Genomic DNA, 16,395 nt, shown 5'->3' with positions numbered 1-16,395 from the left:
TTTTCTCATGTGTTTTATGAAAATTAGATATAAATCAATCAAAATGCTTGACACTTTCACACCACCTCTTGAGCAAAGATGAGAAGATGTTTTGCTTAAAGGAAGTAAATATACATCTGTCTTTTCAGCAAAGGAGCTGAGGTACAAAAGACTGAAGACCTGCTTCTAGGAGAAACAAAACATCTCTGTTTTCCTTTGAAATTAATGGAAGCTACACGTTTTCTGCTGCTCTGAAAACAAGGCTGTACATAACATTCCATTCCCATTCAAAGAATCACAGAATTGTTAGGGTTGGAAGGGATGACTGGAGATAATTTAGACAAGTCCCCAAGCCCAATCTCACAACAGCAAGTTAAGTATTGCTCACTTGCACAAAAGAAGGATCAAAAGTCAGTCTCTGTAGTATCCAATGAGCAAGGGAAAATTGCAGTGACATGTACTTACTTTCTCTTTGCTTCACCGTCCCCTGGAATTTGCCTCTTCTTTGGTAGTGGTGGTGGGGGCAATTCTTGTCTGGACTGTTTAACCACTGTGTGTTCCTTCAATGGTGTTTCTGCAGCAGTCTTCTGTGAAACCTGGGACATTCCTATGCTTCCTACAGCTTGAGTTACCTATACAAAATAATTTAGGGCAGGGATTATGTGCCATTTTTACATAAGCGGAGTTGCTTTTTCTTATTTTCTTTTATTCAGTCATAAAAGCTCCTTCATTCACTCCCACAAATGACCACATTGAGCTGTCATGAAGCACCTTTATCATAGATACACTCCAGAGAAAAAGATCATTATTCTCATTTTACAGATGGGAACCAAGCATCAAAATTCTCAGTTGAACCAGAATCATGCCTGTCCAAGTGAAGTAAAATTAACAAAAGGAGCATTTTATGTATTTTCTTTCATAATTTCTCCACAAAAAGAGCAAAGGTACTTGGAGTTTATTACTAGCAATTCTACATTTTGTACTCTTATTCTATAAAACAAAGCCTAGATCTCATGAAGAGCCGATACACAGTGGATTTGACCTAAAAGCTCATTCAAGTCAATAGAAACCTCCCATGCTCTTTATCAGGTATGAGGTAAGTCCCTGGAGACTCATCCTGTAAGTTCCAAGTATGTGCTTGATATTTAAGGGAAGTGAAAGAATAGAGACAGGAATTGGCATTCACTAGTGCTTTGACTCAAACACAAGAACAAATTAAAGCCACATGGCTGGAATGAGCCCCTACCCAGACTGCACTACTCATTCACTATACATTAAATGGATCATGAATTAGTGCCATAGTTTTTACCATAACAACATATTAATATCACCAGAAAAAGCACATATGAGTTATAAAGCTGTCAAATAAAACTCTCACAGAATCCAGTAGGAGTTCTGTCTAAATAAAAACATTACCAAGCACTCAAAACACTAAAATAAACATTGAACAATCCAGCTTGGCTATCATCATTACATCTCAAACAAACAACTACTCTATTTTCAATAGATGAGAAATCATACTCACAGAGCATAAATACTTGTATGACTCCCATTTATTTATCTATTCTGGGGTTTGGGTTCTGCCTTGGTTTTCTTTAAGTATCAGATTTAAATCCAGTCCCAGCACTCTTATAATGTTTAAAGGCATTTGCATTGACTGATAATACAGGCAAGCCTGCTTTACTCATCAGAAAAATGAAGCTTAATCTGTGTGAGAAAGGAGTAATAGTACTGGTCAGGTTAACAACTTGGGCTTTTGGAGACCAAAAATGCAGGCAGCTTCATCAGCCTCACATGAAAAAGCACTCACCTACCTCTCTAACCTGATGCCTGGACAATTTTGCTGACACAGTGATGTTTGCATACATGCAGTCCTACAAAAAGCTAAAAAGTAATGAAGCCTTGTAATTACCTGGTTAGAGTAATCCTCTAGCTTCTGAACCAAACTGTCCCACCTCTGAGTTAGTTCTTCTTGATCCTGATCAATTTTACTGGATGCTTTGCCATTCCCAAGGATTTGGGCCACATCCTGACCTAGTTCATTCAGCTGGTCTAGTGTTTGTCGTTTCATACCCAAGTCCTCTTTTAAAATCTGTAGTTAAAAGAAAAGATTAAAATAGAACATCAAGTATTCTACTTCCCCTAAGCTTTAATTCCATAGCTAAAAGGCAAAGGGGTTGGAAAGACTGGTGACAGGGTGAAAGATGTACTACCTGAGTTAGATGAACAGTTCTTTTGTGTAAAAAAAGCACTAACAGACACTTTTTCAAGAGCACATCCTTGAAACATCTCCTAGAGGAACCAGCAGTATCTCTTCGATAACAGTTACAAATGATTAGTTCAGGTACAAGCTGCTCCAATGAAATAAAGAAAAATCCACACCACAAACCTATACCTTGGCAAGCACAGCTGACTGGTGGCCTGCAATAACATCCAAACCTTCTCAAAAATCTGGGATAGCTGTTTCAGAGTTTGGCACACCAACATAGAACAGCCATGGAGTAAATAGTACATATGTTTTAAATTCAAGTGCAAGACTCTGGCAAGGAGAGAATGCTGGCCTGGCTGTATCATGCATTCACAGCTCCTACCAGGGTCAAACTAGTAATTTGCCACTCATCTAGTCTATGAGATTTGATGGGATAGAGCAGGATATCAATACTCACCGCTAGTTTTCGAACATTCACACTCAGGTCTGTTTGATCTTTAAAGTTGCTCGTCTGGACCTTACTCAAAGCCTCTTCTTTCTCTGTTAACCAAGCTTTCAATAAGCACTGCAGATCATAAGAAAAATAACGCAAGAAAATACCAAGATTGTCAAACAGCTATTGACAATTGCTTCTTTAAAATCTTTGCATTCAAAGCACAGTTCCGCAGTCTTTATATGCTGGAATTTCAATTGACTAACCAAAATAGTACACAAATTGGACAAAAATATCAGATTAGGGAAGCAAGTAATATTTCCAGTGAAACAATTTCAACAAAACCATTTCTCAATATATCAGAGGACATCTCCCCCCAAGTTATTTATATAGCAAACAGATATCCACCATAAAGCTAACATAGGATTTACAAATCATAATAGAATATATCAAAATGGTATTCATGTGTTCTTTTGTTTTCCACCCTTCTTCCTGTGTGACTCACATGCTGTTACAAACATTTTCTCACAGAAGTGACACCACTAGTAATTCATATTTCTTTTAGTCCAGACTGTTGATCAAAGACCCAGATACTAATTAATGACCTCCCTGTTTATGGTACCTACTTTCAATTGTGAAACAACTTCAGCAAATCCTATTTCATTAACTACTGGAAGCTGGAGTGGTCTGCTCTAAATAGTTCTAACTCAGAGACCTTCCTTTTTTTTTCCTTTTTTTTTTTTGCTCCAAGACCTGTCCTTTTTTTGCTACAAGACCTTCTCTTCAGACACACAGCACTCCTGTAGTAACACCAGCAACAACTGGCATCAAGTACCAGGAAGGATTTTATGTACTCCATATTAAGTTCCCACATAATGCTGCTGCTGGACAGCAATCTCCATGAACTAGAATGCCCATCTCTCTATCAATCTCAGTTGCCCAGCCATTGGTTCACTGCTGTTTCTCTCTGTTTAAAAATAACACACAAAGCAAGACAGACCTTTTTGTTCTTTGAACAACACACCTTACAACAGCCACCAGTTTCCCTATCCTAGCTGTGTATTATTGGCATTGTCCCAGAACTTACTATAGCAACTTAGGGCCACAGGGCTAAGGCAGTTTACATTTTCAACGTAAACCAATATGCAAAATCTACTAGACAGAAAATATGATGCTGGTTGAAATGCCATAAGGCTGTGAGAAAAAAAAAATTATAACACCACATACTCTCTGGAAAAATCACACTGGCATCCCAGCCAACATATTTTATGCATAAGAGGAGCTCAAAAACCCTTCATGCGTTCAGCTTATTTCTGCTAAATCAGCAGTCAAAGATAACTCTCCCTAGAAAACTGAAACATAATTACCACAGTGCTAAGAAGCCTCTGGCACTGATTGAGGAATTTGTTTCCTAAGTGGTAAGGACTGTGTTGACTTGAAAATGTGGTGTACAAGAGCTTTCTAGGCAGCCACAAAAAGGCTGATGCATCACTGTTGCTCATCTTTCCAGGTAGTTGGACAAAATAGAAAATGCTTGTATCAAAGTGTTTTAGTTACTTTTGTGTTAAGAAAGTGTTTGTATTCGATTTTTAAGTAGTTTCAGACTGTAATTTTTCCAACTCACCTGATCATTATTGCAGATTTGTGATTCAAACCCACTAGTAGTAAGTGAATTTTTCAGGTGAACAATGAGTACAAAAAGGCTCATCTAAACCAGCTAAAACAAACTTCTGTTTCCTCTTTATTTTCTATTAAGCACACTGATTGCTTCACTTTTACAGAGCAACATAGCTACACACAAATTAAAATAAGCTGAGTTAAAATGTTCAACTCCAACAGAATACAGCACTTCTAACAGTTTTGTAATAGTCAAAGAGTGGTCCCCAAACAAGTGTAAGGGTGGAAAAGGATGTTGACATGATGACGGAGTCATCAAAACTAAGAGCACTTGAAGTCCACACTTTGAACATATACAGCAAGGATTTTGGGGGAATCCTCATTTCTCAATTCTGAGTTACCAGAGTTGCCAGAAAGATTTAGCCAGAAAACATTAGCACACAATTTTCTGGATACGCACACACAGGTGACAAAGCATTATTTTAAAGAAATATATATAAACCGACACTTGGCATGGGATAAACCATAATCTTAACCTTGGGTCCATGTTGACAACAAGGTCACATGAGCTACAAAGTCAGTGTATTAATATACTACAAACAGACATGGGGGAGGTAAGAGAGAAATGCACAAGGAGCCCCAAAGAATGCAGACAAAACAACCTTGTCAAAGAAACCAGGCTGCAGCTGATATCAGTAGCTATACCAGCACTGTTCTACTACTTTCAAATGTCTGAACCATCTCTGAGTACTGCCTTGTTTAAACAATAGCTTACAGTGATAAATATCATGTTTAAGAAAAAAACAATTTCAGTAAAACCTTCAAATAAAAAAAACCAAAATATTTTCAGCTGACAAATAAACAAGCTCTAGTTCTAGGCATACAAACAGCACATGTAGCTGTGCTACCATATTTTTTATGCCATCAGTTACTTGTGTTTGAGCGGTATTTTTAATGTAAAATACATTCTATCAAAGCAAGAAAACACTTTAGTATTTCACAATTGTGTATATATGTTCATGCTGGAAGCACATGTATATTAATTAGGAAGATTTCTGTAATTATCAAACTATCCTATAGGAAAATGACAATGAATTTTCCAAGTATCACTGATATTCCCACTTCTTGACCATTTTACAAGATACCTTGGAAATTACTTTACAAGGAGCTATAAACTTCTATTCTTAAACTTTGGAAAAATACTTCTCTTGCATTTCAGAGCTACTGCTGTCCTCAAAGAACACAAGAAACTCAAACAATAACAAATTCCAGGCTTTCAAGGTTTCTTTTCTGTGAAAAGAAATCAATCCTAGACAGAGCTTTGATTCTTTGGGCTTTTTCAGTTTGTTTTTTCCCTTCCACAAATCAACCAGTCACTCTGAAAAACTGAACAGCTACTCACCTGCTCTTCCAGCAGCTCCTGCCATAAAAGCTGAATTTCTTGCAGCTTGACCCGCCGATCCTCAGTCCAGCGACAAACTGCTGTCCACCTCTCACCAAGTCTCTACAAAAGCACAAAACACTCAAATGATCATTCATGAACCTCACAAAGAAACTCCAAAACCAGATATTCAAAAGTGTGATTTCTGCTTCACAGTAACTTCTTTCTACATTCTATCTACTTCTCTGTCCATTATTGATATTGCTGTATTGCACAGAGCTGGAGATAAACACTTTCAAAAACATTTACATATGGCCTGAACTCTGATTTTGCTCAAGTCTTTGAGCTATTTGATTGACATACAAAGGAATGAACAAAGTAGTACGAATTTTGTTTGAAAAAATTCTGTCTCACGTACCCATTGTACTTCAGGTTATGGTCCTAAGTGAAAACACTTCACACGCTATTCCCTAGATGAATTGTGTTCGTGTCTTCCAAGTATTTCTCCTATAAGATTTTAACTTTCTTTGGAAAACAACTTACATGAAATAAGAGTTGTACTATAAATCTTCCCATTTAATGAAACTGCTGAAAGGATATACTACCAAATTACCCAAGTCATTGGGAATGCAAACAGCTTGACTAAACAGGAATAGAGCTTGAAAGTCTTCAAAGTACTTTTGCAGGTTTTGACCTGAGCTGATTTAATAATTTTTAAGTTATTATTGTTCCTAAAGGAAATGTTATTTTAAATTACTTTCTAAGATAAATTATATTTAAACACAAAAATGTTGATAAGCAATTACAAGTGAATTTTTCAAGTGCCTAATAACAGAGTTAAAAAAAGAAGGCTCTGAGATTTTACCTGCAATTGTTCCTCCAGAATAGCTGTTGCACTTTCCCCACTGCTTTCATCAACAATGACCACCATGTGAGTTAGGGAGTTGACCTTCACCTGTTCTGCCTCTAGGTCACTCTGCAGGCTCTACAAGAACAAATCAGAGGTTACCAACTTTGAATGCATTTGCTAATCTGCTATTTTGGCCACAGTGACTACCACAGCTGCTGTGGCACGAGAACTTCGGTATTTCAGATTCAACACCTAAGCACAGATTTTACCACTGGCAATCACTGCACAGTTTAAAAACTGTAAGAAAAGGCTGCTAGAAATGAACCCAAACCCATTCTGTTAAAATGCTGTAAAAGATGGACTGCTTTCAGTTGGACGCCCCATACTTGACTAGAAGAATCACATGACAACTGCAGTGACTTTCCATATGTTTGATGTTGCACTATGAGAGCTTAAGTGTTTCTACACAGGGCTCCTATTGTTAATAAGTAAGCAACATAGGGCATGCCAAGCAGAAATAATTAAGAACACTCATTTTTCAAGAGTTGGCAATATAATTTCAGAAGTATCAACAGTGCAATAACTGACCATGATGCTCCTAAGATAATAGTTGAAAACTGCAGAAAACATGCAGCTCAGATTAGTTTAAAGCAATCTGTAGATTTAAATATTCATACAACTTCTAAAAGAACTGATTCAGTGGTTAAAGCCTACTACAAAATATCTCTCCAAGATCAACACACCTTTACAGTACTGCAAATGTCATTTTTTATACCAGCATATCCTAAGCTACTCTATGAAACACATGCCTCAGACTCTCCAGACTTTGAAAATGAAGGACAGGAAGCTACACTGACTAAAAATACTCCAGTGTTCTTGTTCTGTGAGGTATGTCCCATGCTGGGGAGAAGGTCAAACCTCACCACTGATCATGAAAACTAAAGCTGCACCACAACAAATATCAGAAGGACATCTTTCTCCTTCACAAAAACATTGCAGGGTAGAAAGGCTGGATTTGCACCCAAAAACTCAACTGAGAGAAAACACACTTCCAAAATATTGCACACATGAGAAGGCAGTGTCTAAGCCCTCCCTTAGGATGTGATCCTTGTAAAAGCAGGGACTGGAATTGATGACTTGGAAGGCCCTGATGATCTTGACTCCCACATTACTTTAATGTGCAAGTCTCAAGCAGGCTGTAGTAAAGCCTGCCAGTAATTAAGGGCAAGTCTGCCCACAGTACTTTTCATACTGCTCCTCACATCAACAGTTTACCAGGAGAGGCCCTATTCTCTGCACAAAGGAAGGGTAACAGTTTTCCCTAAAGATTTCATTTCCTGCATGAAGCAAATATAATAGCTCCTGCCGGTTAGCAGTGCTCAGGTGTTAAGTTAAAGCTTCTAATTCCTTTCTATACCATCATCATCCCTTTCCAAGCACCACAGCCACATATGACTCTTGACAATCAAGTTTCTCAGTCAAGGAATCCACCAACATACACATCTTTCAAATACTTCTCCTATACATATTACATAACAGCAAAAGGTTTACCTTATGTTCTTCCAGCTGTTTTTGAAGTGACTGTAAATCTTCTGCTAAGAGCTGAGATTCCATCTTCTGAATGCGCTCCTCTGTGACCGTCAGCCAATCAGACAGCTGCTGCAACTGCTGCTTCTGGAGCTCCATCAGCATGTCGTGCAGGCTGCAGGGGGAAGCACAGAGTTACTTCAGACACAGCTTTCCTGGGGAAAGGAACTGAATTCTAGTTAACATAGGAAAGAATCAAGGCCATACATAAAACCGTTACCTATCAACAAATAAAATTTTCACCACTTAGCTAAGGAACACAGATAAGTATTCTTGTTTCTTAATAAAAAATGTTCATTAATTATGCAATTTATATCAGAGATTGTTTCTTCCAATGGGGGTTTGCCACTAATAAAGCCACTGCTGAAAGTCACAACAAAACACAGTTTCTCCACTGATGTGCAGCTCTTACCTTGGAAACGCATATGAAGGGAAAAATCCTTCCAGAAGTTTTTTAATTATGTAAATACCCATAGATATCCACATCCACTATAAGCTTGATTGAGAAACTTAAATGTGTTTCTAATATTGTTTCAGTAGTTTATGCAACCACTGCATTTAAATACCATATAATTAGTCTGGCACATCTACATAACAATTCACAGAATACTTTACATAATGAGAAAAAAAAAAAAAAAAAACAGTCAGTTATACACATTTCTTTTGTTTCACCCTAAAGTATGAAGGAGGATTTTGTGTCACAAACTGAAATGTTAATTCTAAAAACAAAAAAACCTTACAAAGGGATGCAAACCAAATTCTCCAAAACACAACAAGCACCAGAGGTCAGTCCTGAACCTCCAGAAGGTATGTGCCATGAACTCACCGGGACTGCCTGTCCATGCTCTCCACCCTGAGTTCCTCCCAGCGGGAGTTCAGCAGCAGCATTTGCTCCTGGATCTCAAACTCTTCTTCAGGTGACAGATTTCCCTGGGCCACCAGTTGGTTTCCAGCCTGCAGAACATTGCCCACACTGCTCTGGTGTGCAGTCAGTTCCATCATAAAACTCTGGAAATGGTACAAGCAGACACATCACTGTGAGGTCCCATCAGAGTTTATGACTTGGTAAATATCCTAAAAAACTAAAATGTTTGAATCAGTGCTCTGGAAGGAGCTGGCACCATCAAATGCATAACAATGGCAGACCTGCTCCTTTCCTTGACACAAGATTTTCCGTGCAGTACAAAAATTCTGGATCCAGTAAAACAGAGAAAAAAAAGCTGACCACCTCAATGAAAGCTCTGTTGGGGAGAAGAGAGCCCTCAAGCAAACACACCAAAAATATGAAACAGGAATTTACCTATGGCAAACAGAACATAAAAAAAATCTGAAATGTATTGTAGGAAAGCAATTAGAACCCTATGAGTTAGCAACATATATTTACTGTAAATCCAGAACACCTCTTCCTTTGCTTCATGGCTTTAAAACTGTAGCACAAGGAAAAAATCTTTCCTATTGATCAGCATTCAAACTCTATATTTGATTTTATACAATAAGCAGGCATGGGAAAAAACTAAAATATCTAACATGGCGATAACCTTCTAGCAACATAAGGATGTTTTTCAGATTTAGAACAAAGTCAAATCAAAATTTGTAGAAATTAAAATTTGGAAACATCAACACATGTTTCTGAAACAGACTATCCTAACCATCACAAGAGGACCACTGAATAAATTGACATAATTGTCAATTTCAGCATTACCCTTATGTAACAGCAAGTGGCATAAGGCTGACCAGGTTTTTTTTAATTGGCAGCAGGGAAGTACAACTCAGTCTGAGATCAGAGTGCCTTTGTATTATGCACACGTGTAAACCAGTCACCAAAGGCTGATTTTAAAAAATTACATTAAGGTTTGAAAGCATGCTTCAATCTAGATTCTTCTAAAAAGAAGAATTTCACCGTCAATAAAGGCTAGGTAATGGAAGTTCTGCAGCTTATTTACACACACACAAAAAAGAAGCCAAACCACAACAAAAGAATTTTTAAGAGACGCTTACTTCATGGGTGGAAAATTGTTCTTTGACTTCCTCAACATCACCAGATATTTCCTCCTGTTCCCGAAATGCATCCTCAGCTGACAGCAACCATGTAAGAACTTCTTCCAGAGCAACTTGGTAGCTATCCAAGTCCATATCCACCTCTGTCACTGTGCTGGGAGTCTCTGCTCTAGAACTGTCCTGGTCTTCTTCAAGTGCCACAGTCTAGGCAGCCAAGAGGAAAGAGATGTCTTAGAAGTGCACAGAAGATGCCCTCCCAAATGGCATTAAAAACAGAACAACTAAGATCTCTTTCAAGCTTTCACAAAATGTTAAAAAAAAATTGTTGGATAAATTTTAATGAGCAAGGCCAAAGTCACTATATTAAAATGCAAGTTCATTAGTAAAGAACCTGAATAGAAAATATGACTTTAATCAAAACCAACCAAAACCTCATCACTACTACTAACCACCACAGGTTCCATGGAAAATTCAGTTAAAGACTGTGCACCACCCTCTTCAGCTGATCAAGACATATGAAACTGAGAAGCAAAACGAGAAGCAAAAAAAAAGAAAATAAAAACAAAAACAAAAGGCAGCATAATACAAATGGAACTTTATATCTCACTAGATTTTGTACATGTTTCAGAAAAGAAAAAGGAAGGCAGAAAGACTGAAGTTAATGACAAAGAAATTGCTATGATTTTTCGTATTTTCCGTTGTGTTGCCCAGGACAGAAGGCATGTTCCAGAGATAACTGACAAACATGAAGATCAGCTAAAATTACAACTCCAAAAAAGAAAGGCTGGCTTTGGTGACAAACACACCTGCTGCATGCTGAATTCTCCATCCTCACATTCCTGTTTGTATCTCCTTGGAAGGGTTTCCACCTCCCGAATGTCTTCCATTGTAACTTGCTTAGGAAGGACCTCAAACAAAGAAGTTAAATACATAATAATGGACTTTTTGTCTGGAAGCTGTACAGCAACATCTGCATGAAAAAGATAAAACATGGGAAAAAATAAATGAAGACAATTTTTTAAATCATTACATAGAACACAGGTAACAATTTACATATTGTCATGTTAAACAGCCTTTCATAAACTTTTAACTTAGAGACCAGCCTGGATACACACTGAAAGTAGCATGAAGGAGGAAAAAAGAAAAGAAAAAATAAATTTTCTGCATTTAGAAGTGAATCCACATTAAAAGTCTTGATATTTTTGAAGTAAGAACCTAGACATGAAGTCGCTAAGGAATAAAATCAATTTGGGGAAAATTATTCTGAAGCATCTCCCAAGCAGAAAGGTGTCAAGGACAGTATCCTACATAAACAAACATTTCCACTTAGACTCTATCGCACTTCCCATTGCCAGTCATGTAATTATCTCATTTTCCACACTGGAAAGAGTTTCACTGAGCCACGTTCTCTTCTCTTGGGTAATGAACAGATCCCATTCACTGAATCCTTTTTTTTTTTTTTCATAAGAAGGTGGTGCTCATCTTACCAAATGAATCTTTGGAGGTTCACTTCAAAGCAGAGCAATAGGTCAGTGGTAAGTATTCCTAGGCAGCTACTGCTACTAAGTGTGTAAAGAACAATACATTCTGAGCTCTTAACCACCCCATTCTACAGAATGCACTACTGCACCTGAAAAGCACACACCCTTGCAGCACAGCTGCTACCTAAAAGGAAACAGAGGCAGCGTACCCCTTCACTTCCTTACACAGTCCCTGGATGGAAAGTCAACCCAAACTTCATAAACTAATATTCAAAACACCAAAGCCTACACATGTACATCTGCACCCTTACCCTAGCAAATGGAATTTGCTTAAATATAAATTTAAAAGTTTGAAATTAAATAGCATGCACAAAGCTGATAGAATTGTTATTCATACTTAGTATCAATAGAAGAAATTTCTTTTAAGAGAGCTCAAAAAAATGCTTCTTGTCAAGTAAAATAACTGTATCCCACCTTCAGGATCCAACAGTTTCTCTATTCCTAAGTGGTTCTTGGCTATGTTGAAAGCATTTTCCAGTCTCTCAACTGGAGACATCTTTGTAACTTTATCCCAGCTGAACAGCTCAGGTCTAAAAGTGAAAGCAAAAGAAGAATGAAAGCAAATTTATACATAAGGAAATTCCATACCATGCAGAATATCAAGTTAGGCATATGATAGTAGCTACCCAAATAATATATTCATACACATATATACCAAATACCAACATAAGTGCATATACACAAATGCAAAACAAAAAGCATAATTCTCACTTATTAGTGACAATCTGATGATCACAAATTAATTGACTGCATGCTCACAGCAACATCCACCTTCCATTCCATATCCTAAACAAAGTCATTGACTGAAACAGGAGATCAAATACCTCTAGCAAGAACACAAGCTTTGCTTAAAATTTATCCCGGAACCAGTTTTCCTCATGTGTTTGTTTTACAGCATTACTATTACTACACATTTTCTGCATCAGGCACTGCTGGGTAATTAAGAGTCACTCTGTTCCTGGAAAACCTCATTCCAAACTTGTGATGTGGCTCAGTGACCACCCCAGGCCATCACAGCCAGGACAAACAGCAGTCTCTACCCCACTCACTCACTCTTCCCCATGGTCTTTTTCCCCCAATAACAAACAACAATCTACAAGAAAACATCCCATCACAAGTGCTCATAAGGCCAGTGCAAATCAGGCCAAGAAGCTGGTCAATTTGCAGCGTCAGCAGCCTTCATCTAAGATCAGAGTTAACCCAAGGGCATCTCCAGTCCAGCTGTGCACCCAAAACACGCTGGTGGGTCTCAAGGGGGAAGAGCAGAGCACACAACAGGAACCAGAGGGAGCAAACAGGGCCCACTCCCAGCAGTCCTTACACCTGGGGGGCATGATCAGCCAAGTGCTGCAGCAGCACAGCTGCACAGCCATTAGAACACCTTCCATTCTCCTGCAACAGGGGCTTCTCATCAAAACACTGCTATTGATCCTGTACTTTATAGAACTTGGGGAGGAAGAGACAGGCTTGCCTTTAATTCTTTTAATATTTGATTCAGTTGTAAATTGAATTAAGAGTACCCTTTATCATCTGTCAAGTCATTACATTTGTGAAATAGGAAGTCCCTAAGCCAACAGAGTCTAAAAAGCAAAAAGCCAGAAGAAAGCAGGGTGAGGAGGAGCAAAGATATACACAGAAGCTCATGGAATACTGTACATCCATGCAAAAGCAGCAAGGACAACCACAGATTCATATAAATCTTTAGTAGATACTGACTTTGGAAACAAAGGTTTTAATAAATCACAACTAGGTATTTACCTAAGAGTGAGAAAATCAAACCAAAAAGCAGAATTCAATTCAAAGAGGAGCTAAGCTAATATTAGTAAATGTAAGAGACCGGTACATTAAAATGCTAATAAAATTATATGAAGTAATAGGTTGCTTACATGCTGCAAGTGTTACAAAGTTATTAGATATTGTAACCAAGAGGTAACACAACAAACAACTGTTGATAGATAGATTATGAGAAAACAAAGATATTAAATCTCGTAATGGAATCCATTAAGATTCTCCTCTTTCCAGTGTCATATTAGACTAAAATATAATAGTAGTATTGAATGCATATTCAATATGCTACCCTTAGGTAGGGAAGCACTACTGCCTGCGTAAGTTAAATAGCTTTGTTGTCCTATCTCTTCTGCATCCTGTCCCAATCTCCCTGTTCCTTGCAAGTGCTTTTAAAGTCTCACCTTCAAAGCTCAAAAGAGAAACCCAGCTCAAGATTTCTTTTGGGAAATAGAAGATAAGTTTTGGGAAAATGGTGCTTCTCTGACTAAAGGACTGGTGCCCAGGGACAACAAAGCTGAATTCTGACATGCCAGCAGCTGTCAGGCTCCAAGGAATATGGAATAAAAGGCTCAGACCCAGATTTTAGGAAGTCACAGGAAAGCACAGTTACTGAGTCAAAAGCTTTCAGCTGAGGCTTTTGCTACTTAACAAGTGCTCTGAAAAGGGCAGAGACTTCAAATCCTGCAAAGCCCAAGCCCATAGTTAAAACAAAAGGATAACAAACAGCCCAGAACTAATTTTTCTGCTTTTCTCAGGTCACCTAGGTTTCATTTGTGTCTAAAGCTGGCACACTCTCCCATCACAAAGCTTCACACATTCAGTAGCAGAGCAAGGCCACTACAGGCAGTTGTGCTAGTAGGAAAACTTCACCACAACTGCTCACACAATCCAGGGGAGGGACCTCGTAATACTTGTCATAAATTCCAGTGAGAGGTTTGGCAGTATTGCTCTGTCCTTGCACAGGAGTCCTTCCAAACCAAGCCCTCAGCATGGTGCTGGCTCTCCTTACACAGCCATACAGGCTGAACACAAGCCAGCCCTGGTCCAAAAGACACAGAGGTATGTCAGGGCAGACCTGTCCTGAAGCCAGTGAGCCTGTGACAGAGCCTACTGCATTTACCACAGGCCAAATGGGCACTTTAGAGCAGGTTCAGAGTGGATTTATGTTCTGCAAACACTTTGCATCTGCTGGGTATAAAACCTGAGTGTTTGTAAAGCATTTGCTGTGTCAAATACCTGGTGACCAGGATGTCTGGTTAAATTCTAGAAATTATTATACCATTTCCACATTAAAATGGTTATTTATGGGTAAGAACAGTCAGACTTTGCAAAGCAATGAGCTGATTTCATTTAAGAGACACAGGATTAAAATGGATTGCCCAGTAGATCTCAGAGATTTTCAAAAAGGAAGTAAAAAAAAGTATGCAACTTCAATAAAACCTGTAATGATGATTTATTTAAACTTCTGAAGATTCTTGCAAAAATCAGAAAGAACACAAAAGACCTGTGCAAAGAAACTTTAACTCTATTCCTTATAAAGTATAATGAACAAACTAAAGGATATTCTACAGATACCTAAAGTGTTTGATATTCTACCCCACAGTTCTCCTGAAAGAACTGCATACATTGTCTTTCAAGCACATTATATTAAAAAACATCAGAAAAGCTACAGAGCCTCTCATTTCTTCATTTTGAAGCTTCTGTATCTTCTTATTGAAATTATATGGCAATCTCCAAGGGAAGAAATGTTTCTTTTTGCAAAGGAGGGCAGGTAGAAGGACAGAAATTCAGGCAAAGGAGATGGTCAACTCTTCCTTCTCCCATAGAGACCCTTTCACTATATTCACTGTAAAATGCATACCAAGTGGGATGTAAACCCACTCCAATTAGCAAATGTTTGTGCATGTGCAGGAACTCAGTGTTACACTCCTGCCTTGGCTACAGCCTTTGCAATGTGCTGGCAATGTCCCACCACTGCTATTGTTACCACAAAAAAAGACAAACAAACAAGAATCCTGGAAAATGAATCACTGAAATAGGCCAGAAGCTGTCAAATGTTCAAGCATAAAGACACAGAAAAAAAAGCTGCTTACTTCACTAGGTCAAAGACAAGCTGTTTGCCACTTACTTATGTCTGTGAATAACAGCATTAAAGGCGAGTCCATCAGCCCAGCTGGTGGTGAAGTTCAAAACATTGACCTGACTGTAAGGTCTGGTGCACTGGCGGACCCAGCTCAGCAGTATCTTCTCACTGTTGGTCTGCTGCAAATCTGACATGATGTTCTTCATGACATCCTTCACCTGCAAGACAGCAACAACTACACCTTACAAACATATGCCCCGCTTTTTCTCCTTACAAACCAAAGTACTTGACAAATCATGGAAGGGGCTTCCCCATTAAAGCTATGAATCAAACTCCAATTCCTCACATGAAATTTGGGAATAGCAGTCTTCAGGCCATCTTTGTCCTCTACTGCTTACAAAAGCCAGTGAGGCTTCATTTAATAATGACACATTACTCTTACATTATGATCCTCTCACTCTCCTTGGTGCTGTCTGTTCTAAGCATAGGGAATAATACTCCTCACTGCCTTGTGCTGTGGTTCCACCAGTAAACAAACTCCAAAATACAGCTTGTATAGGCTTTCTGCAAGAAGAGGATATCTCCTCATCCTACAAAATTAGTTCATTGTTTGGGTGCTAGTTATACACATCTACCAAAGTCCCTCCAAGTTAACTCAATGATCTTCCCAGATACTTAGATAAACCAGGAACAATTCAACCTATGAGACTAACAAACCTACAAACAGCTGTAAGATGCAAGACAAACACAGCTACCTAAACAGTAAAACACTACCTGCCCCATACCCTTGAGGAAGGAATAGAAATACAATGCTTCAGCCCGAAAAGCCTCTCTGCAATTCACACCAGCAGGAACTAAACTGAGCAGCTGAGCACAACTGGGCACATACGAGAATACAGATCAGGGGAGGCAGCCAATAGACTTCAAGC

The 16,395-nt window shown here is 38.5% G+C and overlaps 1 protein-coding gene across 7 annotated transcripts in view; it reads right to left on the bottom strand.

Moving 5' to 3' along the window:
- UTRN (utrophin) overlaps window positions 1-16,395 on the bottom strand; it is a 342,608-nt gene that overhangs the window by 249,365 nt on the left and 76,848 nt on the right. For all 7 annotated transcript variants that reach the window (XM_038130632.1, XM_038130631.1, XM_038130633.1 and 4 more), the window contains 11 exons: window positions 15,512-15,684; window positions 12,010-12,125; window positions 10,861-11,024; window positions 10,055-10,258; window positions 8,883-9,064; window positions 8,021-8,171; window positions 6,485-6,604; window positions 5,641-5,742; window positions 2,646-2,753; window positions 1,892-2,071; window positions 445-611 (listed from right to left, as the gene is read on the bottom strand). In XM_038130632.1, coding sequence (XP_037986560.1) covers window positions 445-611; window positions 1,892-2,071; window positions 2,646-2,753; window positions 5,641-5,742; window positions 6,485-6,604; window positions 8,021-8,171; window positions 8,883-9,064; window positions 10,055-10,258; window positions 10,861-11,024; window positions 12,010-12,125; window positions 15,512-15,684 — 1,667 coding nt within the window. The remainder of the gene's footprint in view (window positions 1-444; window positions 612-1,891; window positions 2,072-2,645; window positions 2,754-5,640; window positions 5,743-6,484; window positions 6,605-8,020; window positions 8,172-8,882; window positions 9,065-10,054; window positions 10,259-10,860; window positions 11,025-12,009; window positions 12,126-15,511; window positions 15,685-16,395) is intronic.

This window comes from Motacilla alba, chromosome 3, assembly GCF_015832195.1.
Source record: "Motacilla alba alba isolate MOTALB_02 chromosome 3, Motacilla_alba_V1.0_pri, whole genome shotgun sequence".
In the NCBI taxonomy this organism is placed as follows: domain Eukaryota; kingdom Metazoa; phylum Chordata; class Aves; order Passeriformes; family Motacillidae; genus Motacilla; species Motacilla alba.
Note: the sequence above shows the minus strand (reverse complement) of the source record. Positions and strands in the feature narration are given on the sequence as shown.